Source organism: Prinia subflava, chromosome 8, assembly GCF_021018805.1.
Source record: "Prinia subflava isolate CZ2003 ecotype Zambia chromosome 8, Cam_Psub_1.2, whole genome shotgun sequence".
In the NCBI taxonomy this organism is placed as follows: domain Eukaryota; kingdom Metazoa; phylum Chordata; class Aves; order Passeriformes; family Cisticolidae; genus Prinia; species Prinia subflava.
The window spans coordinates 10,645,612-10,673,599 of record NC_086254.1 but is presented as its reverse complement, the minus strand read 5'-3'; the positions used below and the strand labels follow the sequence as shown (position 1 = coordinate 10,673,599).

At 45.8% G+C, this 27,988-nt stretch overlaps 2 protein-coding genes and 1 long non-coding RNA gene across 8 annotated transcripts in view; 2 read left to right on the top strand and 1 right to left on the bottom strand.

The window, feature by feature from the left end:
• NLK (nemo like kinase) overlaps positions 1-3,287 on the bottom strand; it is a 35,542-nt gene extending 32,255 nt beyond the window's left edge. The window contains exons 1-3 of one of the 3 annotated variants that reach the window (XM_063402939.1): positions 3,176-3,287; positions 2,344-2,798; positions 1,775-2,210 (exon numbers count right to left, since the gene is read on the bottom strand). In XM_063402939.1, the coding sequence (XP_063259009.1) occupies positions 1,775-2,199 (425 nt within the window). In that variant the 5' untranslated portion in view covers positions 2,200-2,210; positions 2,344-2,798; positions 3,176-3,287. Of the gene's footprint in view, positions 1-1,774; positions 2,799-3,175 lie in introns of those variants that run through there. The other 2 variants (XM_063402938.1, XM_063402940.1) reach the window with 2 other exon arrangements.
• Positions 698-1,916, top strand: LOC134553369 (uncharacterized). Its single transcript, XR_010081079.1, has 3 exons — positions 698-1,363; positions 1,466-1,669; positions 1,778-1,916. It is a non-coding gene; the product is annotated as an uncharacterized LOC134553369 (long non-coding RNA).
• Positions 3,288-3,466: 179 nt separating the features above from the next.
• Positions 3,467-27,821, top strand: LYRM9 (LYR motif containing 9). Of its 4 annotated transcripts, none has more exons than XM_063402943.1 (5): positions 3,661-3,870; positions 23,912-24,047; positions 24,688-24,780; positions 25,786-25,834; positions 27,719-27,821. In XM_063402943.1, exons 1-4 carry the CDS (start codon positions 3,755-3,757, stop codon positions 25,801-25,803), a joined length of 363 nt encoding a protein of 120 aa, XP_063259013.1. In that variant the 5' UTR covers positions 3,661-3,754; the 3' UTR covers positions 25,804-25,834; positions 27,719-27,821. The 4 variants fall into 4 exon arrangements, with proteins under 4 accessions (XP_063259015.1, XP_063259013.1, XP_063259012.1 ...); XM_063402942.1 differs by lacking the exon at positions 27,719-27,821 and adding an exon at positions 26,117-26,653 and having other exon boundaries at positions 3,663-3,870; XM_063402945.1 differs by lacking the exon at positions 27,719-27,821 and having other exon boundaries at positions 3,467-3,870; positions 23,912-24,043; positions 25,786-26,653.
• The last annotated feature ends 167 nt before the right edge of the window (positions 27,822-27,988 follow it).

Genomic DNA, 27,988 nt, shown 5'->3' with positions numbered 1-27,988 from the left:
TAGCTAACACCCTCCCCCTTGGTTGTTTTCTCTTTCCCAAGCCGTTGTTACCTCCGAGCAAAGCTGCAGTTGCAGCTCTGAGGGCACAGTCCCCCAGGGCAGGTCCGCAGGTGTGCGGGCAGGGCGCGGGATGGGCGGATGCTTTTGGCACTGTCTTTCCTACCTGATGTCAGTCAGACCCTTCCCTCTATGCTTCATTTCTCCCCTCAGCACTCCTAATGATATTATATTTAAATATGCAAGCGTGACCTTTCATTCTACTGAATATTGTGGAAGCAGATCTCTCTCTGCACCCTGTTTTTTGGTGAACAGAACTGGGAAAATAAAGACCTGGGAAATGCACAAACAAAACACCAGTAAAAAAGGCTGATCTTACATAACAACAGAAATTTAAGCAAAGACTGTAACAAATGAAGTTATGAAAACTCCTTACTTTAAAAAATATACAAACTGATGGAAATAGCTTCAGATAATTTTTTACAGCAGATTCCTTGTCAGTTTTCATTCTTTTACACCCACTTTTTAATGCTGTACCACAGCCAGAGCACAGCAGTGCTGACTGCACAACAGCTCCCCTCCGACTGGGAGAACTCGGTGTTTAAATTAACTCCCCAGCTCTAAGGGAAGGCACACGAGAGCAAGCACAACACTGACCTGCACCTCACTCCTGCAGCTCCCTCGGCCTTCTCAGAAAGCACCATTTTGCCACCAACACTGGGCTGGTAACGCGTGGCCAGCCTGAAGGGCTGGGCTGCAGGCACAAGGGGCTTTGCCCTCCCGAGGCCTGCCCTGCTGAGCCCTCTGCCTCCGTGCACTGGCACAGACCGGGACCCGGCCACTGTCTCAGTGAAGCTGCAGCTCAGCCAGTGCCTAAGCAAAACTCCCGGGGAACCCCAGAGGCTCAGCTGGGAACACTGCAGAGGGCTGGGACACCACGCACAGCTGCACGCTGCAAACTTTGCATTTGTGCTGCAGGAAGTGCACTGCAACACGCCTGCTCTCCAGAACACCCCCTGCCAGCCTTCGTGCTTCCCAGGCACAGCTCAGAATAGGGCACACTGACAAATATTTATATACAAATACATGTATGAATACAGCTGCCAGTTTTGTGTCAGTGCTCCTGAAGGGCACTAATTACACACATGGCTCTAAGGTAATCACAAAATGCATTAGAAGAGATTCCACTCCGCTGACAGACTCCTCTGAAACGCGGCTGGCGGATAAAAGGGCCGGAGGCAGAGCTACAGTGAGGCAGGAAATCCCATTTCCATTTTTGAGAGGGGAGCAAAGTTCAGCCGTGCTGTTTTAGGTAGCACACAGCACTACCGCAGGTCAAACCGCTGTGAGACAAAGATCTTGACAGGTGACTGCACAAGGAAGACATTTTCATATGCTTTTCATTTCTGACTCTTAAGCCAGGTCAAAATGAATATTCTAATGCTCATTTGTAAACCTGAAATTTTAGGAAGCATGGCTTAGCTGCATGGATGCACACTCTAATTAAAGGTACAGAAAGGGTATAAAGAAGCTGCATTGTCTCAGAAGAGAACAGCAGGGTGGGCTGTCAGTCAGAGGTGGCTCCTCACCACCACTGGGAACCTCGTTCTGCCAACACGAACAAGCGAAGCAACTTTCTAAGAACGGAGAAGAACCAGCAAAAAAACTCATGGTAAGCAGCTCTCTTGTATTCTGATTCAAATGACAAAAACAAGGATGAGTTATGACCAGGTAGAGAATGACAAGGAGGTATCGGTTCACTTTTGTCTCTACTCACCAGACAACACCAAAGGCTCCGTATCCGATGGGTCTGTCCGGCTCAATGTCCAGTTGCTGCTGTGGATGTTGTGAGTGCTGATGATGGTGCGCTTTGACTGCAGCAGCTGCTGCAGCCTGTACCTGAGCTGGGGCTGCTGCAGCCGGTCCGGGGGCCTGGCCCGGGGCCGGGGATGGGAAGTACGGCTGCTGCTGCCCTGGGTTCAACATCGCGGCGGCGGCGGCCGCGGCTGCGGCGGCCGCGGCGGCCGAGGAGGCATGCTGCTGCACGGGGTGCACCGCGGCCGCCGAGCCGGCGTGCAGGTGGTGCTGAGCATGGTGGTGGTGATGGAGGTGAGGAGGAGGGAGGTGAGGAAGGTGGTGGTGATGGTGGTGGTGGTGACCTGCTGCTGCCGCAGACGTACCGCCATTGTAAGCCGCCATCATTTTTGCGTTGGCTGTTGTGCCACAAAGAGACATTCAAAAAAATGCCCTTTGATTGGATAACAACTGGGTCAAGCTGTCATTTGGCCATAAAAATTAAATCTGCTACACTTTAAAAGAAGTTGGGTTTCATCATACACGGCCCACCTTTAAAAACATGGAGCTCCACTGGCCTTATCTCCTCGCGAAGCCAAACAACTCGGGGAGTCTCTTCATGTGTGCGGGCGCCAACCCCTTCCCCAGCATCCAGCCGGGCTTGGCTACTCCAACTCCATCCTTGGGCAGCTGGGGTGGGGCTGGGGTGGGTTTTTTCCTTCACTTTTGGTTATTTTTGTTGTTTTTCTTGTTATAAAAATTAAACACCGTGATCAATCCCCCTTTTCTCCGGAGGGAGGGCTCGGAGCCTCTGCCCTGAACACCCCGCGAGGGCTGGCCAGCCTAGCCCTGCCATTCCCACACCCTCTCCATGTGTCCCCCGAACCTCCCTGAGCCCGGGCACCTCCTACATCGCTCCCTCCTTCCAGACACCTGCTCCCTCCTTCCAGGCACCTGCTCCCTCACAGCAGCAACAACTCGGGAGTTTGCAACTTTTCCTTGAAGGCCTGAAACACACACAAGGACCCAGAGAAAGTGAAGGGGGGGGCGCAGGGCGAAGAGAGGGGGGCGAGGGGGGCTAAAAGAAGATAAAAACAGAAAGAGGAAGGGGAGGCCCGGGGCAGGACAGGGATCGCGGGGAGGGCGAAGGAGGGGGAAAAGTGGCAAATGAATGACGGGGCGGCGCGGGGCCGGGGAGGGGGCGCAGGGTAGGACGCGACGGCCCCTGACAGCGCGACCCGCGGCGGGGCGGGGCCGGCCGGCCGGGGGGGTCGGGCAGGGGTGGAGGGCAGGGGGCCCGCGGTGCGGGCGGCGGGAGGGTCTGAGGGCGGCCCCGGGTCCCCGCCCCGCCCGGCCTCAGCCGCGGCCCCGGCCCCGCTCTCACCTGGTCCCGCCGCCCCGCGCCGCGCCGCGGGCACGCGCTCCCCCCCCCCTGCGGGGCGCGCGCCCGACACCGCCCGCAGCCAATCGCGCCCGGCCCGCTGGGCTGCGCGAGAGCCGCCCCCGACCAATCACCGCGCGGCGCCCGGCTCGCCCCGCCCACCGCGCGCGGCCGTGCGGAGCCCCCCCCACGGCGCGGCCCCGCCCCCGTGACCCTGCCGGCCAATCACCGCGCGCCGCCGCGCCCGGAGCCGCCGAGACCCCGCGAGATTCCCTCACCTCACACAACCCTCACCCCGGGCGGCCCCGCCTCCCTCACCTTCCTGCCACTCACAGCGGGCCGCCGGCCAATGGACTCTGCTTCTGGGCCAAGTCCCGCCCTCGGGACCCGCTTTTCGTCCAATCGCAGTCGCTCATTATTCAATTATCCAATGAAGAGAAACGAAAGCCCGAAAAGAGGTTACTGGGCCAATGGCACTGGGAGGCGGTGAGGCGGCGTGACCGACAGCTCCCCTCTCCAGTGGTCGGAGCCGATGGGCGGTGAAGGAGCCGCCGCTCCACAAATTACAGAGCGCGTAGCCGCATGACGGATAAGGAAGCGGCGGGTGCGCCCGCCTACAGGTGGCAAGTGGCCAATGGGCAGCGGGGATCTGCTGACGGGCGGCGGAAAGAACCAATAGCGGCCCGGGGCGGGGTGAGGTGAGGACGCGGCGCGCGCGGGGTCACTGTGGGCGCTGAGGGGGCGGCGGGAAGCGGAGTGCGAGCCGCGGTGAGGGCGGGCTGAGGGGCCCCGCCGGGCCCCGGTACCCTCGGTCCCTGCGCCCTCGGTCCCTGCTTGTGGCCTTGGGCCCTCCCACTGCCCCGCCCCGGTGCCCGCCGGCGGCTCCGTGTTCGCTCTGCTCCCGCCGGGGACACCGTGCCCTCGGGTCTCGCTGGCTGTGGGCTGACCCCGCTCCATCCCGCTGGGGCCGGTCCCGCAGCACGCGGGCCCGACGAGGGCTGTCCGCGAAGGGCGCGGTGGTCCGCGGGGTTTTGGGGCCTGTTCTTCGAGTCTTAACCGGCGAGCGGCGAAGTGCGGGGCTGGCAGCGGGGCCCGTGGGCTGTGGCAGCAGGTGGTGGCACCGTGTCACGCCGGGCGTGAGCTCCCCTTGTCAGGAAAGGGAAATAAACCGCTAATGAGAGAGTGTAGATGCTCCCAGCAGCACGGCTGTGACCCATTGCCCGAGGCAGTCTCTCTGCAAGTCTCCCTTCAGCGTATTCAGAACACGCTCAGGGGGCTCAGTGCGAGGTACGTGTTAACCAGGACCGAAATATTCTTTGTTGTTTTAGTTCCCTCACGCTATGAATCTGCATGCTTGGGGACTGCCGTGTCTTTGATTAAGGCATTACTGTTCCCTAAAACACAGGGATGGGTAAAAACTTGACTGTTTTAACACCTTCCATTTTCTCATGTGAATATTAATCATATCTGATTAATAGTTTTACCTCAGAAAAACTGTCCCAGGTTACTGGAGCCTTTCCCATGGTGGTAGAGTTAAATTACCATGAGGGTGATTGTAAAATCTGGGACCCACTTTATTGATTTTAGGTGCACTAAATGCTACAGCCATATTATTTTATTTGCCTTTGGAAGCTGCAGCAGCCCCGCTCAGTGAAGCCTGGTGAGGGATGAGTTTATCTTGGTGCCCATATGGAGCTCGGTCAGGTGCCAGCGTTGGGTGGCCCACCCTAACGAGTGTATCTTCCATGCACACTGGGTTCATAAACACTTTCAACTGGTGTCCCTGGCCTCTGTCACACGTAAGAGCTCTCAGCTCAATTGCTTTTTAGGCTGTTCATGCTGTGAAAGTTAAAGAGGACAAGATCCGGTTGATTCATGTGAATGTGTGAGGAAAAAACAAAAGGGTAGTAAGGAGAACGTGAAACTTGCAAAGTGTTCACCTAACAGACCCCAGCAGAGGTCTGTTACTGCATATAGAAGTCAATACTGTGCATCAGAAATGCAGGGCTCACACGTGTTCATTTCTGAAAATCCACAGCTTCAAGTATAGTCTTTCTGTCTCTTGAGAGATTTATTTTCCTCTCAGATTTGGCACTTGCTTTGCAGGGTAACCTCTTTGACAGTGCTCTGCATACAGCCAAGGGATGGCAGACACTTGGTAATCACCTTGTTTCTGTGATGCCCTCAGCAGTGTTTTAACCTTAAAATTCTACACAAAAGATCGTATCATCTTGAACAATATCAAATGTAATTGTCCAGTTCCAGACATAATTTGTCAACTTTTTTTTCTTGTTTCACATGAACTAGCTGTGAAAACAGGACACAAAATATTAGAGTAAGTTTTTTGATTGTGTGTTGTATATGAATGTCCTTCAGCATTTAGGCATGTAGGGGTTTTGTGAACCTTTAATGTAGAAACAAATAACATTAAGTGGAACACAGCATAATAAAATGCACAGATTTGTTTCTGATTCACAAAAGGGGTGCTCTGAGCTGCACTACTGATAATTTATCCTGTGGGTGTTTGACAAGCCCACACATACCCTGATATAACACTCTGCAGATACAGTCCTCAGTGTTCTGTAACACCCTGGAAATATTTAATTCATAAATCCTGATGCTGAAGCCCTTAAGGTGTCATGATGCTCATGCCTGTGAATCTGAGCAGGTTTGGTTAGTCAGACCACACTCTAAATAAACTGTGATCCCAACATGCAACAGAATAAACATATACACAAAATATAATGGGATTAAAATTGCTGTTCGAGTATGTTAACCCTTTTCTTTGCAAGGAATAATTTTCCAGAGTTTTTGTCTTTAAAACCTTTTCTCCATGAAATTAGAAAATAATAAATTCCTCCAATAATAAACTGCAGAGAGGAGCAGGGGAGGGAATATTTTGATTTAGCTTTGGTTGTATATAAAGGTTTCTGTCTTAACTTTTGAAAGGATGGCAATATTCCTTCATCTAGGAGGAGGGCAGGATCTTGTCTTGTGGAATGAGGGACAAATCCCTGCCCGGCTCAGGGCAAAGTTTTAATAAGATAGAGGGAAAAGAATCAAGTAATCCACCAAGTAGGTGACCTGTGGTGAGGCTGTCAGGCAGGCAGGGTGACTCTTTAGAACAGCATTGAGGAATGTGGCATTGCTTTGGACAGCAGTTAAATGATGGGATGGTGCTTCCTGCAGCGGGGCAGCAGGATGTGCCTGGAATGGGGTAGGGGACAACGGATGTGAGTGGTAGATGGTGTCATCCAAGACTGTGCTTCTCCCTGATGCTGGACATCAGGCTCTGCAGGCACCTCTGTGTTGCCCCCTCTGGCTCTTGCAGAGCAATTTTTTGTGGTGGGATCACAGCCCTGCCCCAAGTCTGTCCAGTGTGCTGCATATACAGATACGATGGTCAGGATTAGGACTGCAGCTTGAAATCATGCAAAATGTCACCTCCTAAACACAGAGCTGGTGAGAAGGCACCTCTGCAGAGCTTTCTAGCCAGAAGTGTTTTGAGAGTTCTGAGGGACTTACTGAGTTCTGGAGCACTTAAACATGAGCTTGGCTATAAGTGGGAATTCTCAGGTGCTTACAGCTGGTTTGTAGTAATTAGTCATTTACAAACTTAAGCCTGATTGTTTAGTCCTTTCCTAAACACTGGTTGCTGGAGGCAGAGGGGACATCTTTATCCCCTGCTGCTTTCTGGAGAAAGTGTCAGTCCTGCAGTTCTCTCTGTTCTGTATTTCTTTGCACCAGAAATGACCCTGCTGCTCTTTGTCGACAGTGTTTCCTTTTATCCCTCTCCTGGCAGCTGCTCTTGCTCCATTCTGATGTTGGAACAGCAAATGAATTCCCTCTGAAGCAAATGTCAAGCCAGTAAAGATGTTGAAGCAGCAAGAAAATCATCTCTGTCTCTGAAGATGGAATTGGAGACCTTTGTGAATGAGATGTTCTTAAAATAGCTCCACAGTGTGTTAACTTCCCTAGAAGGTGCAGAATTGAAAGCATCACCACAAGGCACTTGTCCTTGTGTGAGCAGAATCCCTAAATAACGGGGTTTGGAGAGGGGAGAGAAGCAGACTGCTTCCTTTTCCTCCTCTCCAGGCAAAAAGCACTGCATGATTTTAATCTCTGTGTGATGGTACATTTACGTTTTTTCCAGGAGTTGCATCACTGTTTGCTGCTTGTTTAAATACGTTACATGTTGAGGGACCTTGTTCTCCATGATGCACTGTTTCTGGAGTAGTTTCTGTGGCAGCTAAACGTAATGCCAAGCCACAAGTTGAGTAGAGTTTTGAGTCGAGTTTGCTCTGAATTACCCTGTCTAAGGACAGGTGGCCGTGGCCTCTGTGGAGAGCAGAGATTCTCAGCTAGTGGGTTGTACCACAGCCTGGTTAGGCTGATCTCAGCACTGGATCACATCATGCAGTGCACTTCCTGTCTTGATTCAAACCTGTTGTCCAAGGAAAATAGCAGCTTTGGAAACCTTCACTTCCATGGAACTTCGGAGTCACCGGTTCAGGTGATGGGAGTTCCTCTCTGTGGTCAGACAGACAACAGGCACTGGTTGTACATGGAGAATTTGGTTCGTTTGGGAGCTCTTGCTGAGATTTGTCCACCCTCAGCTAGTCTGGGGTGTTGGATTCTGTGACAGCGTCAGGAGCTTGTTGGGCCCAGCAGCAGAACACAGCAGCAGGGATGGGTGAGCTGCTGGGCTGTGACATCCCACTGTCCCTGAGTGCAGCACGGGGCTCACTCCTGGAGTCCACAGCTTGGTGAGCCAATGCTCCACGGGTTGCAGGTGCCTTTGGAGAATTCATTGTTGAGTTATTGCTTCATAATCCTGTCCTTGAAATCAGATGTTTTTGAAGAAAGTAAATCTTGCATATGTGCACTTCGGAGCAAAAAATGTGACATGCACATGAACTGTTGTTATTTTCTTTATCGAAAAAATTTTTGTAATGGGTGGAATTGAGGGTTTGGGTGGTAAAATTAATCCAGAAAAGTCTGATACAACTTTTTGCCAGAATCATGAATAGAATCTTTTACATGCCTGTGAATATCTGAATACTTCTGTTTTTCTTCAACTTAGTGAAAGGAGAATTTGTAAGTTAAAATACTAGATGCAAAAATGAAGTCACTAATTGAAGAACAGGGATTTTTATAGCAGTTTCATAATTATATTCATAACATAAGTTTAACTAGGAGAAATGTTAAAATTTTGACATCTTCAGTTTTTCATCTTTTGTGTGAAGGTGGAAATAATTAGCTGTGCTGATATAAACATAGTTTTCAGAGGGTTCTCAGTTGTTTTAAGACTATTAATGACTTTCCTAGTCCTGTTTTTTTGACATGATAGTATCTCTTTAAGGTCTTTCTTTACCAGATCAATTCCCTTCCTACCAGAAGAACTAAAGCTTTTCAGCTGTCCGTCCAATTTATCCTTCTGGACTAAATTTCTCATCTCGAGATAACCAGCAGCAACTCTCCCCTCAGGAGATTTGTATCAATTAGTTCTGCATCACTAATTCCTGTGGTATTGGGGGCCAGTGGGTTGTAAGAAAGCTGCTCTGTAAACAGTTATGGATGGTGAGGGTTTGTCTTTACTTTTCGTTGTTTAGAGGCCGTGGGCTCCACCACTGGAGCTCTCGCTGGTGCTTGCGCTGTCCCTGCCTGCGAGGCGGGGCACTGCCTCCCTGCCGAGGGTGTGCGGGGCTGTTCGGGGCTTGTGCTGCCGGGTGGGTTCGGGGTGTGAGCTCCGTGTGCGCTCGCTGCCACCCCCGGTGTCACCAGCTCCTCACGTGGCTGCCCAGGTGCCAGGTGGGCAGTCACTGCCACTGCTGGTAACCTGAGTGGCAGATGCAGTCTGGCAGGAAAGCAGGTTAGTCTGCAGCTTGAATGCAGGCCAGGCTGCACTTAATCCCTCTCTCAGCCACAGAAAGGTGGCTTTAATCTATTTATTCTGCATTTGGTTGTTTTTTCAGCACTGATCTATCTGCAAATGCCGTTGCACTGTTAGTCTGTTTCTATCCGTTTGCCATTGGCAGATGTGTTGGGACATGAGGCTGTTTCCAGTCACTCAGGTCTAATCCCAGCAGTGCTGTAGGATCTTGGGAATTGCTTTGCGTTTATACAGAAGTAGACGACATATAACATGTCATTTTTAAGAACCTGCTACCAGCAATTTTAGGATTTTGTTAGACAGCTGATTTTCATTTTGCTGATGTTTTAGACAAAACTAATTTGATAGGATTATTAGAGGAGGAAAATTAAAAGGACAGAATCATCCAGGAAGCTCATTAAAATGGAAACCCTGAAAAAACTGGGTAATTGGGCATTGATTCTGTCCTCCCCCCCTCACTTTACGAGCAGTATTGTATTAAAAGTAACATGTCTGCAGGATGATGCTTCAGCATCTGTTACTGCTGAAACAAAATGATTTGCTTGTTTTTTCCTTTCTACATTCTTCCAACATCTGCATGTGTAGATCTATCCTGTATATTTTTATCCCATCTAACACAGCTCCTTTCCAGGGAAAAGGCATCAAAGGGAGTGGGATCCACCCTTTGGTTTGGAGGGGGATTCTGCATTGCCGCTCACTTGTGTTAGATCTGGGGTGACTGGCTGTGAAATGAATCGTGTGAGCGAGGACTCGGGGCTGCTCGGGAAGCCCAGGCACAGGGTTGGTGCTCTGAGATGTGTTTATGTGGAACAAAGAAGTTCACAGCCTGTCGGCTGTCTGGCCCCTGAAATATCAGTGTCACAATATGTGATTAAATCTATGCAAATAATTGTCCTAATTTTCTGTTCTCAGAATATTTGCAGGGAAATCACATTTTTTAAAAAGTATTTCACTCTGAAGATGCTCAATAATTGTGCTGGGATTTAGATTTTTCTTTTTAATTACAGGCTGATCCAATAAATTGATTCCAAATAGCTTGCTGAATGTTTGCTATTTCAATCACTCTGCTGTGATTATTGTGACAATAAGCAATATACTTTCCTTGGGTTAAGTTTTGGATATTTGCTAAAATATACGTGGTTGCATGTGCCAATCTTAAAATTCAATTTATTTACAAGTGTGACGTTTTTCTTTCTCTTCAGTATATGTACTATATGAATACAATTACGTAAAGGTTCATAGCAAGAAAATTGAAAAAGCTGGGCAATAGATTCGAAATAATGTTGGGAAATATTTTCTGATCTCTACTCATTATGATGTTGTGTCTTCCAGTCTTGAAAGTAAGCATGGGAAACTTAAGCATGGTAAAGCACATGTTTAAATCCATTCCTATCCATCAGAATTCTTGAACTTGATTTGAAGCATGTGCATTAGTTATATTAATAACTCATAACTATTCCTTAAACCCAGCCAGTGTCAGACTGACTAAATATTAGAATTGCAAGGTAAATACTGCAGTAAATAAGATAAATGGGTGCTGGCTTTGCCATGAACTTGTCAGTGGTTTTGGCTTCTACAGTCATTTTTATGGCAGTTGAAATCAGAAAAGAATGGAAATTTCAACTAATTTTTTAATATGCTGAAATGTATTAAGTTACACAAAAGAATCCATATTATAGTAATCCTGAATATATACAGTGGAAGAGTACCCAGCGTGCATGGCAGATGGTTTCAAAGGAAATCCTCGAGAGCTAGGATTAAAAAGCAATTTTCAGCAAGTTTAAAATGGGTCTCCATATTTGGGTCACAGATATTAACTCTTTCATTGCAAACAAATGAGGGAGAAGTCTGGTCAGATTGTTATGGAAATGTTTCTCCCAGCAGAAGCTGACCAGTTCATGCTGGGGAAGAAAGGTGTGAGCAGGGCTGTTCGTTCTGCTCCTGGTCCTGTTCTCACACCAGTGGGAAGCAGAGCTGTGGCATACAGAGACAGGGATATGATGCAATAAATGGGATTCATCATTCCACGAACAAACACTGGCAGCCCTCTGAAAAATAATGGGTGTGTGCCTTTGATCTTTGCCCGCTGACACACATTTCCATAAAGACAAACGGATAAATAAGTTTTAGCATGTTAGGAACAGCAGATTTATACCTGTTTACCTTCAATAAATTATTACCAATCACTTCATTAAAGTGTAGAGACTTTACAGATAGCATTTCTGTATTCCTTTTGGATATGGCAAGAATGGATGATGTAGAATAAATAAGAAATTGAACAGTAATATTGTTGCTCCACCATAGACAGGAATGAACATGGGCTCCCAAGTTTTGCTTGGAAGTATGTCTGTGCATGGAAAGTAAGCCTGTTTTTCTCAAACATGTTTTAGGGTCAGACTAGAATTTTAGTATTTGTTTTTAAAGGTTATATAGTAAAATCAACAGTACCACACAGCCATTGTTCCAGGCTGCAGCTCTTTGGAGGTGGCGTACGAACGTGCAGAAACCTTGTCACCAATCTGATGCACAGAGGGGATTGAGTGCAGGTCAGCTTTGCACTGGAGGATCATGAGAAGGCACTGGCCTTTTAGTAGATAAAAATAGGGCAGCAAGTTGGAGATTATTGGCTTTAACTAACTTATACCAGTTAGTAACCGTGTCAGGAGTGTAATTCACATTTACATCAGTGCTCTTTATACACTTTGGCAGCACAAGGGAACCTCAAGGTTGACATGAACTTTTCTTTAAAAGACACTTCCAAAGTGGAAATTGAAGTTAGACCTTAAGCACTGTTTATCACTAAACAGTGAAACAGAGCAACTGATACTGTTTTATTGTGTTCCCAAAGCTCTGCTGGGTGTATTTGGAATAGGTCTGGAAAGCTTTCGGAGCCCAGGTGCCTGATGCTCTGCTAAGTGAATTATAGAAGTAACTGCTGGTTTGAATATCAGCCTAAGGAGAAGTTAATTGTGTTGTTCTCTGGGTATTACATTGGCTACGAGTTAACAGAGGAGGACTGCACTTCTGAAAGGGCGTGGTGAATGTCCTGGTGGGATAGCTAACTTTTCAGAAAGGAAAATTTAGGTGGTGGATGAAAATAAGGCAGCTTTTGGTTCTTGTACCAGAGCTGGAAAGTGCCAGTGGACTCAGGATGAGCTTTTAAAGTTCAATCTGTTCTTCTGAGTTCTTGTTTCACATCACCTATTACAGTAAGTCTGCCTGTGTGCATCTTGATGTGGCCTTCAGAGGGCAAATGTAAGTGCTGACATTAGATACAAAAACTTGAACATTCCAAGCTGTTGTCAATAATCGTGTCATCAATTTGTGCTACTGTTAAATACTTGGGGGAAAAATTTTCATCTGTGTCTTTGATCCATGTGTTTGTAAATGTGCTTGAGAGTTTTGCCTTAGATTTTTCAGACTTGTGTCTTTCAAAGGGAGGCAAAACAGCTCAGTTCAGAGTCTCTGTCGTTATCTTCCAGAACTTTTGTTTCAAGTAGTTTTTGAAAGTGTCTGACAGGATCTGAGATAAAACCTGATCCAGATGTCTTCGAATAGTAAGAGAAATCCATTTGCTTGACTTCAATAAACATAGGATACGTTCTAAATAAACAAACTAGTGTTGGCTTTAGAGAATGAGTTGCTTTGCTTGGCTCTACAATTGTGTATTTGAGAAAAAGCAGTTTCTTGTGTTCAGTCTGTTGTCACCAAAACAGGTTTTTGTAGACAGAATACTGTAAAGTAATTATTAGTAATTATTATGTCATTGTATGGAGTTCTGAGTGCGAGAAACTGTGGCCCTTTAAGGAGGTAAATGCTTTCTTACCTCCAGCAACTCTTATCAGGAAATATTGAAGGGTCAGTTCTCCTCAGTCAGTATTTCTCTCTACTTAAATCTTTTAGTAGGGTATATTTTTTAACGTTTTTCAGAGGAGATGACTGAAAGCAACAGCCTGTTCATGTCAAAGCCATACATCCATGTCTGGTGTAACTGATCAGGGAAAAGTGAAAGAAAGCTCCCATAGGGATAAATTGAGCTGTGGATGGGCTTCTCAGCACTGCTTCATTAATGGCACTTCAAGTAGTGAGTTGAGGAGAAACAGATAATGAAAATTGATTCTTCTCTGCAGGTCTCTTGCTTACTTTTGGACTTGGACAGGCCTAATCTGTGAAGATAATTAAAATTCCTCTACTCTGGATGCTGTAAGTGAATTTTTTGCTGTGTGTATTTGATCTGGTTGAGAGTATGCACCTGAAGTATCAGCACTGAGCAAAATCTCATGTAGAGAGGTTAGAGGGCTTAAAAAACTTGAGAATGAAGAATGTTCCCCTGTGCAGTGGCACAGGGTGGTGGCCCTGGCTGTCAGTCAGCATGGCAGTTGTTTGAGTTCCAGGTGCCATGATAGCATAGCGGGACATTGCAAATGCCTTTTCCTGCTCAATAGACTTCTCCTGGGAGAGGCCTGCCCGCTTTAAAACCTGGTCCTGTGGCAGCAGAGCCTTTGGAGCATCTGGGATAATGCCCCCCTAGAACAGGGAACGGGCTGTAGCTGGCACTGCAGGAAGACAGAGGATGTGGAGGAGGCTGGGAACAGAATGCCATGGCCTTGACCTTGTTGCAGCATCCCTTCAGGATCCTTAGGGCACAGCTCTCTGCTGGTTAATTGTCACAAGTGGGGGGGATGGCACATTTCTTATTTCTGCAAGAGTCTCTTTAAAACATCTGATATTCTTCCACCAATGAAAGCATGCAAAGAACTCTTCAGATCCCCATTTTCTCCCCAAAGCTGTGGGAACAATTTTCTGGCTTGTAGAACAAAGAAGTTGGAACAGATGACATAGCCAACATCTGCACCTGGCTCACTGAGGAAGCGAGTATTTGGCATGGAAGCTGAGCTCCCTTCTGCCAAGAGAGCTGTGCCGATGCAGTTGTTTCAGGGATGAAGATGGCAAAATGTCTTTTCCTTACTGAGTCACCAAAGCAATTTTACTGATTTGTCAAAGTTAAAAAAATTTAGGAAGGAAAATGTCTTTACTTTTAAATATCAGAGTTTAGTCAATGGTTAATCAAATGCTGTCTAACCAACCCTGTTAAGATTTTGATGGTGTATCACTCCAGTTCCGATGGCAGACACACCACATATGGGTTGCCATTTTGATGGCTTTGAATGGTAATCTGACCCATAAAAACTGAAGCATAATATGCAAACTGATTTTTTTCTGGCCTGCCCTGTTCTTGGTGCCATCTGTGTTAGGATGGAAACGAGCCTGCTCAAAACGTGGGCTGCCGATTTTGAGCTGATCACAGATGGGTTTGAAAGAATAGCCTTGTGTGCACAAGGAGAGGGAGATGCTCCTGAGCAGGAAGTTTCACTTGAATCCGTATTATGTGTGCTAAGTCCTGTGGCCTATGGAACAGCCACCAGACCTTTTCCTGGATTCTTCAAAACTAAATTTACCTTCTAAATATCAAGAAACTCCCCACAACTTCTAAATATTGCTCTTCTTCACCACTGTGTTCTACTGCTGTCATCAATAATGGAACAGAGTACAGAAAGCTGACATTACCTGACCCTGTCAGGTATTTACTGTGCATCTGTTCAGCAATACTGGCCACAGTGAAATATTTCATGAGTTTTGTAGATGAGTTTTAATCTGTAGTGTGAATCCTGTTGAACTTACAGGATTCATGCTGGTGTTTGTGGATTTCTGTCTTTGACAATTAATAAAAGTCTGTGTTGTAGGTGAAGGTGAGTACCTATCCTCTGCTGTTGCATCTCAGATCAAAAATTCAGATATTTAAGTGCCTAATTCCCATGTGGTCAATGAGATCTTGGTTTTCTTCTTATGTTGAAAGAGCCTGTGCTCTAAAGTTAGAGATTGACTGCCCTTGTCTTACATGGAACCACAAATGTCCTGGTACGATTTATAATCCCAAAAAACAAGTTGAATAATTTTCACTGGTTAGGAGTATGGTGTACAGAACTCAGATTTCTTTTTTACTCTCTTGAAATCAGTGACATTGTTTGAGTGACCGTTTCTTTGTCAGAAAGGAAGCTTGTAGAAGGCAGCACTCATTGATGAGTTTCATGGTCATGACACACTTCAACAGCCCTCTCAAGACATCTTGAAGCCTTTTATTTCCAGGCTAAATAAACACCAATTTCAGCAGTGTCTCATCTACTCCCTTTAATTACTGCTGCTGAGAGAAAGTTTCTGCCAATGCAAATGTGCTATTTTGTCATGTCACATCAAATTGCATCAGCCTTATATTTAGGAACAAAAAGAGGGGGAGGCTGACACAGGATGTGGCTACAAATGGAACCAAAGGGTTTTCTTAAATATAGGCTGAAAATAGACAATCGAGGCAGTGATGCTTTTTCAAGCAAAAATCCATGAAAGGGAAAATCAAGGCTGTGACGGCAGAGCAGGGCTGGGGGTGTGCAGAGGGAGGCAAGGTGCTGGCAGGGAGGGGCTGCTGAGCTCCCCTGTCACACAGGAACCCCTGTGTGTCACACGGGGCGCATTGGGCTCTGTAAGCCCACACCCCGTTCCGTGTGCTGGCTGAGGGAGGGGCCAGCGGGGCCTCCCTCCAGCCTGTGCCTGCCCCTTCCCCGGGGGATAACTCAGCTCCAAACTACAGAGACTGCGAAGCAGGCACAGACAGAATCGGAGTGGCTGTCCAGATAAGTGTAAGAGACTTTGAACAATCCCTCACACCACTTTAAAACGTAGTGTCTCTACAGAAATAATATTTTTTAAAACTTGTTCTTTAGAAAACATTAGCAGCTTCCCCATGGAAAACGCTTTTTACCCCTTCAGTATTGGGCACAAAATGATCTGTTGAAATAAATGCATAAATTATGGATGTAATGGAGCTTGCTTTGAACTGATGAGTCTGATCAGAGCCTGGTGGCAATTAAACCGAGTTCTGAAAGATCAGCTGTGTTTGAGAACCAGCAGAACTCAGGGAGGAAGTGATCTGGGGGCGTGTGAGCAGCACCTACTTAGCAAATTGGAAAAATACGATTCATTTCTTACATCTAAGCACTTGGAATCTCTCCTCAGAAGCAATTGGTGATGATAGAGGTAATATTTTTATTCTTGTCGCCAAGGATAATAAAAATGCAGAAGTAGCTTAGAAACTTGTGTCTTTACAGTATTGTGACAGGCGTAAGTCAAGCAGCATTTCAGGCTGAAGCCAGGGAGCAAAGACACCCTGTTCTCCATGCTGGATGTCATGGGTCCTGCAGGACTGGAATACATTAAATTCAGATGCTGCTAAATCCCTTACAATGGGCAAGTACTAACTGTAGTGCTAAATTCATGCACACAGTGGTGCTGGAGGGGAAGAAGGTGAGGCAGAGTTTACGTGGGGCTTTCCAGCCCCACCTGCAGCGTGTGGGGCTCTGTGCTGGGCTGCAGGGGCAGCTTGGGGCTGTGTCCTGGCTGGGTGCCGAAGCCTTTCCTGACCCCGTAACAGGCCAGGGGTACTTCCTCCAGGGTGAGGCAGCAGGGCACAGTCCTGAGACATTCTGGTGCTAATTCCAGCATTAATTTGTGTAGAATTCCTTGGATTGCACTGTCATTTAACCCACTTCCCAAGACTTAACCACATCTGATTTTTGCCTCCACTGACATTTTCTTTTCTTTTTAAACACATAAGCATTAAAGAACCCTCAGTAAAATATGTGTATTGTCATAGCAAGGAAGGCATTTTGGTAATACTCTTTCAAAGCAAATCAGAGAAGTATTAAATGGGGGAGGAAAAAGATAGATGTTTGGTTTTTATAGTTGGGGTTTGTTTGTTTTGAACTGAATAAGTCTGAAAATACTAGATAAAAACTGCAGATCAAATGAAAAGACTCCATAAGCAGCATCCTTCAGATTGTTCCTCAAAAGAACCACCCAACTGACAACAGTACAACAGAAAAGTGTTCTTAATTAACATCTTCAGTTAAAGGAGAGGCATTGTGGATCTCTTAAATGTATTATTAAATCTTCATTGTTTAGATAATTGGATGGGGACAGACACTTGTGCTGAGTGCTGTGTCAAATTCGTCAGGGCCTGCTGTAATTCTAGTGCACTTGCTGGATTTCACAGCTATTTGTCTGGGTACAGGGGTAATTTGGAGGGTTGAGTGAAGCCAGATGACTGTAATGAACTCATTTTGTGTCTTTGACTCAGTTTGGGGGAAAAATAGATGCTATTTATAGGGTATTTTGTATTGTTAAGACTTCTATTCTTCCTGTCTCTCAAAGTTTCTCTGGGTCGCTGTCTTTGCTTCATCACCGATAATTATATCAAATTAATTCAGCATAATTGAGTTAATTATTAGTACTTGAGTTTACCACCAGGACTTCGATTGAACCAAAGCTTTTATCCCCCTTTTCCTGAGGTTTCACCAAATGTTTGTTTAAACAAACCAGAATCATGGGTGAAACCTAAGGCAGCTCCATTTCCATCAAGTGCTTTGCCACTCAGAATTGTCCTGCCATGCTCATTCACAGGTGAGTATTGATAAATGCAAAGCAAAGGAGTTCTCTCTCCCCCACTTCATCTCTGCCAGAGCTCTAATTTAGTTTAGTTACTCAGCAGGGTTGGTGTGTTGTGTGTAATCAGTGAAGAGGGAGCCCTGTAACCGCCCAGCACAAATGTCCTGTGGGTTTTGGGGGATGTCTGTGTTTGCAAGAGCTTCTTGCTGCCCACACCTTTCTTTTTCCTAGATTGCTTTTGAGCTAGACTGGGCCTTGGAGAGTGGCAGTGAAGTTTTGGGGAAACCTTGAGCTATGGCTTTAAGAGCTCAGAAGTGTCTGGAAGACATGGCGGGATCTGCCCCTGATTAGCTGTTGGTATGGAAACAATCCCTGATTAGTGAGCTGGGCCAATCCCCCTAAGAGGCTAAAGGCACCCAGACTTACATGTGCTGTAATACTGCTGCTTCTAAACATTGCTCCCAGGAATGTGGATTTTGCTCAGGATGTGGTGGGTCAAATTCATCCAAGGTTTAATTCCACCACAGACAGGGTTTGTGCCAGGGAAGGGTTTGGCTCAGATTATTACTGTGATTGAGAGTGAAGGATTGGCAGATGCTACATTTCAGCAGGTGTGGATTTGGAAGAATAGACATTGCATTGTTCCTGACACTGCTGTGAAGGATAATGTGAGAGGGGAAGGACAGCTCCAGGGTGAGCTGTAGGTCCCAGGGCAGGGCACAAGCCCCACAGTCACCGTCCAGGGATTATGTGAACAGTCAGGGCTGGAAGGGATGTGCTGGAGGGAGCAGGAAAAGGAGAGCTCACACTGCACAGCGTTTATTCCCTTGTAGGATGAGTGTGATGTTTGCACTAAAGGAAGTTTCAGAGGAGTATGTTAGGTAATTCTGGTTTAAAAAACCAAATATTTTAATTGAACTTTAGTCAATAGTGTGGGTCACAGTGACTTCTTTTGCTATTTTAAATTCTGACTCTCCACATTTACAAGTTTGTCAACTCTTGTACTTTCTTAAGCAGAGCTCTTTCTGCACTAACAGCTCCTTATTTTACCCTTTTGACTTATTTTTTAAAAAAATATATAATGTTAATTAAAAAACCCCATAAATTTTGCATGAGCAAAATGAGCATGTGTTAAAGAATAGTGGTAAAATAAACTTTAACCAATTTCAGTCCTTCCTGAACAGTGAGAAACAAGTACAAAACCTTATGTAAGACCTACTATTCTTCCCATGCTTGTCTGAGCTGTAGTCCATGCAGTTAATGTGGTGATTAATCAGACAGCATGGTTTTGCCCTTGAAAGGCATTTCCATGCCTTATCCTGCCAACTGGGTATCTGTCTGTCAACAACAGTTGTGGCTGCTTATTTGGTGCCCAGTTGGATGTTTTAGAGGGTGATACAAGCTCAGCCAGAAAGTGTTGTACTAACTGGCATAGAGTAGTTGGGAGAATCACAACTGCTGGACTGGAACTAAGCACAGAACATTTCAAAATACAATATTTACAAGAAAGGAAGGAATGAGCAGGCAGTTTTGGTTTAAAACTGTTAACTCAGTTCCTATTCAGGTGTGATCCCAAAGGTAAGTACTTACAGATTTGGCCACTGAGAACAAAATTAATTTTAACAGCAGTTGAACTGAGCAATTCAGAGCTGGGAAGAAAAAGTTCTTTTGAGACTGTGCCTTTCAGAATTTCCTTTAAGCTGGAAGAATCATTTTCGGGAGAAAAAAGTGGAGAAGTTTGAATTGCATCTAAACCAGGGAGATTCCTGTTCTCACTGGTGAACATGCACCAAAGAATATTATTCTAATTAGCTGATCATGCTTATTAATTATACAGAACAAGGTAATCTGGCCTCAGCATGGGCTGCGTGTTTCCTCACTGGTGCAAGATTGCAAAAGCCTGAGTGTTTTATTTGTCGTATTGCATGTCTATACTGTGTGATACCAAACAAGAGTGCAAGGTAAGCATCTGGCCTGTGGCTTTGGTTAATTTATACAAGTGGTCATTATGCCCAGCTCTAGCACTCTTTGTCATTCTTAAGTTTTACCACTTACAATTCTATATTTTATATTTATTCTATATTTATAATTTATTATATTTGCAAACTGGCGACATTGTTGAATAGCATTAAGCCTGCTCCTGATGCTGTAGAACTGCCTGAAGGGTGTCCAAGCAGTGGTGGTTCTTTGTCAACAAAGACATCTTTGGGATCTGTCATTTGCCAGTTTTTAATCCTTCATGTGCTCTACAAATATTGTGTAAAGCACATTTTACACTGTGGGGCTGTGCCCCCAAATTGTTCTGCACAGTCGCCTGACACTGCTTCTGCCTCATGCATCAATCTGAGCATAAAGGGGAGAGGAGCAGAAATAGAAGTGAGCAGAACAGGCCTGGCTACTGCCACTCGTGCAATGGGACTTTGCAGCGCGTGTTTAGAAAGGACAAAACCCCAACAATGCCCGGCCCTGGCTCGTCAGAAGCGATCACATCAAACCCGCAGATCTCAATGCGAGCCAGCGAGATGTGGCTGCTGGGAAGTGACTGCAGCATTGTCCGTGCTCACCCACACAGCAGGGCTGGGGCTGCAGGGCAGCCGTGCCCGCGCCTGCCAAGCGTCCCGAGCCTCTGAGTGGCTGTGAGCAGGCAGGGCAGATGGACGGACAGACAGACAGGCATTGGCTGGTTTGCCTGGGGCAGCAGAGCCCCCCACGCTGCCCTGGACCTGCCAAGTGCTCCCGTGACCCACGGGGGACTGAGGGAGGTGTGGCAGTGTCGTGAGCAGCAGCCGTGTCCCAGGGCAGGGAGCTCTGCCTCCTGCAGGCGCTCAGGGCTGGACCCGCAGCCCCCAATCTGGGAAACCTGGAGGGAGCACGGGTGCAACCAAAGAGGAAGAACCTTCTGGGCAGCAGCACTTCACTTGGGTGCCTTCCTGGACTGATGGCACAACGTGAACTAAGATGTTCTGTGGTTAAAGAGGTTTCAAAAGGCTTCCAATTTCTTTCTTGTTTTTGGCATTCTTATTTTTCCTGAGATCATGAGGTTTGATGAGGATGGGGAATCATAAATTCCTGAGTTAAGACTTCTGAGGGTGTAATACTTCAAAGTAGTAAAACACATTTCTAGTCTGTATACTGAGGAAAGAGAGGGCAGAGGGAGAAGGGGAGCCAAGCTGTAAACAGCAACAGCTCAGGTAACTCTTGCAGTCCTTTAATTAACACTTCTAGTCTCTGGGGGCCAGCTTTGGTGGCTGTTTAACTAGTTCAGAGGGACTGGGATCATAGCTGTTGAACTGTGGGGAATTGCTTGAAAAGCACTCACAACAGCAGAAGAAAAGGTAAACTGAGAGCAGTGGCATACTGTCATCTCAGCTTCATCAGGGTTCTGCTGCGCATGGGGTCAATTGCCAAACCTGCTAATGCAGAGTGAAGATTAATTGGCTTTGGTCAGCTTTTGCTTCACTATCTGAATATCATTATCAGGAATGTAAATGATTATGCAATGCAGAGAAATGCCACAATAGTCTCAGTGTCTCCTTTTATACTTGTCTCTTTGTGAAAGGGGCTTTATCTAAATGCAAATGTGATTTCAGCCTTCTGATTAGGACATTATACAGTCATCCATTCCAGAAAAGCACAATTAGTGGATTATTTTATTTCTGACTCAACATTTCTTGGTGTAGATTGTTTGTTTGTTGTGCTGTGCATGATATTTAAGTTATCAGAGGGAGATTTTCATTATTAGTCGGGATTATAGCCAGATTTTGTGAGGTCGAGGGTTTTTGCGTGGCAGATAAAACTGGTAACGTCTGTGGGATTCAAGGGGAGATGTTTTTAGAACAAAAGGCAACAGTGCAGATTCTTACTATGCTTCATTGTCCTTTTTGTACCGAGGGAGGGGAAATCACAGTAGAGGCTGTGCAGATTCTCCAGTGCATTGGGGTGCACAAGTGCAGAGCGTAGCATGGCCTGCTGTCAGGATCTAGTCCCTGTTGCAGTGTGCTCGTACAGGGCCCCAGTATCTTAGACCTTAACAATGGGCAGGTCATGACATTATTTCTTACTAAATTTCTTATTAAAAAATAAATATAAAATAATATTTTTCTTGGCTTTCATCTCTAATTCTTGTGTTAGTCAAAATAGCCATCAGGTTTTCCATGTGCTGTGGTAGATTTCCAGTGAAGTTTTCACTAGATGAAGTTGTATCCTAAGAAAAACACAGATCTTTGGTGATAAACTTCCCTGTGAAGCTTGCCCATGTCACAGCATTTGTAGCATTTTTGGAGCTGTGAATCTATCAGAACTCAAATGGTTTGGGTTTTTAATTTCAATGTGGGAGCCTTGTAGAAGGAGTTTAGGTTTGATAATAGATGGGCGAAAATTTCTATCTTCAAATATTTTAGGAAGTCCAGTATTTATGGAAAGGCAAAGATTTTTTTTCCAAAAAAATTCGTAATTGCAAATGTATTTGTCACACAATTTGAATTTAGCAGCTCTTCATTTTCCTATGAAAAATTACTGCAGTGGAAAATTCCTAATTATCTATAGTGAAACTTTCAGTTCTATTGATCAGCTTCATCTTTCCATATCCATATGTTTCCATGACTGGTTCCTTCCTCTCTCCCAGAGCTGCTTTTCTGTGTGCTGGAGCAAGCTGTCCTGGACAGTCCCAGCACATGAGGGATCTTTGTGTTTGTGACAGAAAATCTATTGCACCACTTAGGTTTAATTAGAGCACAGTGACATATGATGAATTTACACATCAAAGCCTAGAAACAACTTCACAAATTGTCTCTAGTCCCAAAGTGTATTTTGGGATCTGTACTGAATTTTGGGCTGTTTCTCTGTATTTAATGGGAATATGTGAAATGCAGGGTCATATTCTTAGGTTCAGTGCAATTATACCAATTCTTACCAGCCAAAGATACAGCCCAAAAAACTTGCGTGTAAAGTTACATCTGGGTTCAGATCAACTAGGATCCAACTGCACATTCCAGTTTTCTGTACTGAATGATAAAAACTTCTCTCTCTCCTGGAGAGAAGGGCGGGGAATAATTCAGTCTATATGCTATGAGTCACATTTTGGAATGGCTTGTCTTTGTGCTGCTGGAAGGGGAATGCAGGGATCTCTCAGCTGACTGTTGGGAGTGTCATCACCTCCCATACTTGAATGCCAAAGTGAAATAAATCCTAACCAAAAATGCATGGAGCTGATGCCCAGCATAGGTTTCACTGCAAAGAGAGAAGGATATATTTTACAAAAAGAAATATTGGAAGAAAACAAGAGATGAACATGTTGAAGCCTGGGGGTATTTTGATCCCATTATGATGGGCGTAAAGGTGCATAAAGAGGAGATTTTCCCCACTGCAACAAGATCTAATCTGTGCAAATACACAGCCTAGGCATAATAGCTGTCGTGGTGTACTCTGAGATACGTTTGGCTAAAAGACTTAAATTACTTAAGAAAAGGAAAAAAAATATTCCAAATAATGAGTAGGTATCATAATGGGTGCTAAAAGAATGGCTTGCACCTACTTCATTATTCAGTTGCTTATTTATTATCTTTATTCTTAAGAGTAATGATGTAAAAGTGCTTTTTTCCAAATGTTAATTTAGTTCTCTGCAGATGGCAACCATCTGTTAAATGACAAGGCATTTACAGTCTTTGATTAGCACTTTATAGGACTTGGATGGACTTACTGTTACGATATGTAAGTATAGTTATGGAAGTGAAACTTGGTAGATTTGTTCTTTTCCTGTTGCTGTTACCAATACATATAACATTTCAAACTTAATGGTTTTTTCTGTCTTCTCCTCTATGTATCCATGTTGTTTCCAGCTGAAGCCTTGAAATTCTTGACAGAATGAAAAATAGGAAATATTGTTAAATTGCAGCACCATTTGTAGCCATTATGAGCATCCTCATTCTAAAAAGACACCATGTGGATGAACTCCTGGGGATGCTCAAGGAAAGCCCTGGAAGTCTGAAGGACATTAGGGATCCTGGCTTAGCAAGTAGGAACCTCGCTGTGTGCTGTGGTACAGGCTTGGGTAGTTAAAGGTGCGCTGGCAGGCTGTGAAACACTGCGGCACTCGTGGCTATGCCCATCACAAAGGGATCCTCTGAGTGAGCTGCACTCCTTGTGTTTTACTCCCTTGAGCAATGGCAGCCAGCCCCCATCTGGCCATAAACTCAGCAAGTTCTCGTTCATTTCCCTCTGGGATTTCGTGTGAAGTTCCTGCGGGTTGTGCTGCCGAAGCTCAGCCTGCCGGGCCTGTCTCGCTGTTCCTGTGCGCGGTGTTTGCGTGCCGTGGGTGTCACTGAGGTTGCTGTGTTTGTTGTGTGTTGCAGAGCCGCGGCCATGTCCCCGCTGCCGGAGGCGGAGCTGGTGCGGAGCTCGGTGCAGCTGTACCGGTACCTGCTGCGCTGCTGCCGCCGCCTGCCGCGGGGCCCCGTCCAGCAGCACTACCGCCACGCCATCAGGCAGGTCAGCCCCACGGCCGCGGGCTGTGTGAGCCGGCAGAGCCCCCGGCACCCCAAAAACCGCTCTGCTGCAAGCTGGGATCCTCGTGGGTTTGAGGGTTATAGCGGGAGTGTGGGAAGGACCATTTCTTTTTGTTTGCTCTGAATCTGAACCTATTTTTCTTGGCTTTCATCTCTAATTCCTGTGTTAGTCAAGAGAGTGAACAGTCATTACTTACCTCATAAACTCATCTTTTATGGTGAAACCTACTGGTTCCTTGTCAGTCACTTATTATGTCCCCCATCTGGGTAAATCTCATCCGACTGTTCATATTCCATACTTCATATGGAAGTAATTTCATGCCTTCGATCATACCTGTTGTCCTGTGTCTTTCTAGTTTTAACATACCAGACAATTCCAGTTGTTCTGAATTGAAGTTCTCTGGGTTTTTTGTTGTTGATGTATGAAAGGAATAGAATACTTAACATGAAATTCCATATGACCACATTTGTAAAGGAAAGAGGATCTCCAGGTGTTACAATGTGTAGTTTTACCTTTTCAGAACAACAGTTTATTTGCAAAAAATATTTTTCTGAGATTTAAATGCTGTCTTTATTTTGACAACTGTTGTGTTGACCAGTCAGTGACACTTGGAATGTTGCAGAGTTTCAAAGTCCATGCTGATGAAGACGATCCTGAGCGAATCCAGCAGATTATTAAGAGAGCCATTGAAGATGCTGACTGGGTGATGAACAAAGTAAGTGCTTTGGATTGTCTGCATTTTGGTTTCAGTTCAGAACAAAGAAGTAAACACTGGAAAGCAAGTTCTGAATAGCGAATTGTTGTCCTGGATGTTGGAAGTGTCTGGGTGAAATACCCAGCCAGGACAGATCTGTGATTGTGACACTTTTTGTTTAAAAAAATCTCTTTGTCAGTCTAAACTAATGTTGGGATTTTTTAAGAACCAGTAACAACTTAGGTTGGTTCTGTGTCTTTGTTTCCATGAAGAATTCCGGTAAATATCAGCAGTGGTGGCTAGTATCACTCTATTATAGGAGAAAAAATACAGTATTTTGCAAGCCACATCTTGCTATGCATCATCAGCTTTCCTAACAGAATCTATCCTCAGACAATTTACATGAACTTCCAGAACTGCTGTTGCTTTTCCTCAGACCTTGCCCATGGCTGCAGAGGGAGGGAGGGACCACACAGGGGCCAAGCTGTGGTGCTGTGCACAGCTGTCACCCGGTGGATCTGCCCCGTGCTGTCAGTCTGGTTTCTCAGATGAAGGAATGAGGATGGTTTCCATTAGTTGAGAGTCACCTGTGCTTCCTGGGGTTTCAGTCTGGCTGGGGAGTGTGATACCTTAACATGGAGTATGATGAATCAAGTCAAAAGTTCAACTTGCTCTCTAAATATCTGTGATTTAATTTACTGAGTGACTGTTAAGTCCATCTCTCTGCCAGTCCATGAAATCCAAATGAGAATTGTTACAGGAGCAAGCACAGATTAGTCACAGATTATATTTTAGCAGTCACCAAATTCCAGCAGGTACAATCTCATTACATAGTCAATAACTGTGCCTCATTTATTGTTTTATACAGCAAAGGGAAAGCCTACCTAATTTCAATTTAACTTAAAGAAAGTGGTCATAAATTTATTTGGCTCATAAAGAAGAGTTGTAAATCCTTGTTGGTATGAACTTTTACTTAGTTATGTGCTCTTTCCCACAGAAAAATTTCTTTTTTTTTATTTTTTTCAGTATAAAAACCAGAAGTAGAAGAGGAAGGATGAAACCAAGAAGGACATTGGTAAACATCGTTAGAGGACTTGCAGTCAAGCCCAGTACTATATTAGAATTATTGCCTGAAGTTTTCTCTTGGATAGTATAAATACAATAATTTATATTTCACTGGGATGTCGTGAATCTAAATTAATACTTCTGAAGCTATTTAATTTTGTAAATTGCTTTGTATAATCACAAACAGATTCTAAGTTAAAGCCCAAGCTTGCCTAACCTTTGAGTAACTTATTCCATTATGCTGTTCTGCCTGGATCAGCCCTAGCAGTGTGTGATAGTGCTTGTTGTGCAGGTCCTTTGGGAGCAAGGCTCCCCTGCATCACTCACTGTGGACTGGGGACTGAGCATTTCATCCTGTGTGTGTGACACCGACTGTGGCAGGCACTCTGCTGGGTCACGTCAGCTTCTGCTGGGACAGGTGGTATTGTCAGAGTGCCCACCGAACGGGCTCTGTGCCCCCTGAACGGGCTCTGTGCCCCCTGAACGGGCTCTGTGCCCCACCGAACGGGCTCTGTGCCCCACCGAACGGGCTCTGTGCCCCCTGAACGGGCTCTGTGCCCCCTGAACGGGCTCTGTGCCCCCTCGGCCGGGTCTGTGCCCCCTCGGCCGGGTCTGTGCCCACCGAACGGGCTCTGTGCCCACCGAACGGGCTCTGTGCCCCCTCGGCCGGGTCTGTGCCCCCTCGGCCGGGTCTGTGCCCCCTCGGCCGGGTCTGTGCCCCCTCGGCCGGGTCTGTGCCCTGTACGGCACAGTCGCTGCCTGTGCCATGCTCTACCGCTCAGAGGCTTCACAACGCTTTGCAGCACATAATAAATGTCCTTTAAACGAGGGAGTCCGTGTGGTTTTGGGGCAGCCCGCCCCGCCAGCGCCGGGTGTGTTTCCCGAGGGAGGAGAGCCGGCACGGGCCGGGGTGTGCCCGCGGTGCCGCCGCTGCGGTTGCGGCAGGCCGCCGGCAGGTGGCGGCGCCGCCCGAGGCCGGGGCAGAAATGGACTCCGGGCTCGCCATAGGCCGGGAGAGTTTGGCACGGCCGTAACAGAAACGGGGCTGCCAGTGAGGTTCTTAAAGTGCTGCAGGAAAAACCTTCCTTTTCTCTGCTAGCCCTACTCTCCTGGAGCTGCTGCTCTCTGTTACACTTCCTTCGCCACTATTCCTCTCTCTACTCCCATGTCTTTCTCATCACTCTTACACACCCTTATATTTGTTGCCTTTATTTTCCATATTCCTTTATGCTTTTCTTGTCTTGTCTCTCTACCCCACTTATTTCTCCTCCTCAAGTCCTTTTCTGTACCAGATGATACTCAGTATTATACTGGAGCCAGCCTTCTGCTTAACTTCAGATAAAGCAGGAAGGTAATAGACTTTCTTAACAGAGTAGGTGTTTCTCCATGTGAGGAAAGCCACTTGTCTTTCTAACTAGGTTTTGGGTTTGTTTTGTTTTGTTTTTTATTGCAGCCATTCTGGTTTAAACTTTAAAAATAATATGGTGCAAGGTAGAGCACAGAAAGCTTCAACATTGGCAGACAAGGAATATCCAGTACAATCCTGAACACTAATAAAAAACTCAACTTTTTATAAAAGCTCTCTGAATGTGTTGCTTCTGATCAAATCAGCAAACAGGTGACCTGTGGTGTTCTCCAGGTCTGTTCTGTAGCATAGAGATGCACTGAATTTTGTATCACTGCAGTAGTGATAAAAAACCCTAAGACTTAGTGGGATTAACAGTGTATGGAAGTGTGGCAGTTTCGTGAACTTTAAATATGGAGTGATCACACTCCTTTATGGCTTTAATTGACTTTTGGTAGTATGAGATATAATATTTTGTTCAGTTACGAAATAGCATAATTGCATGTGTTTAAATCATTCTTACATGCCTGTTATTTAATTTATGGCTAGTTCAAGAGGGAAAGGACCATGGAGCTGGAAGGTACAGCCATGGCATGTCTGCAGCTCCAGATGTCTGAGGTGCCAGCTGGGATATGGGAGCATCAGACCAAAGGTATGATAGATATAACTGATATGGAGGACCAGGATCTGTGAATTTTAGCGTTTGGAAAGTGATAGAACATTGAAGTGTCAGTAGGGTGCGGATGGGGGGATCATGGTTGGTGAGGCAGGAGACATCATTACTGAATATTTTGATAGTAGTGATTCAACTGGAGGCAT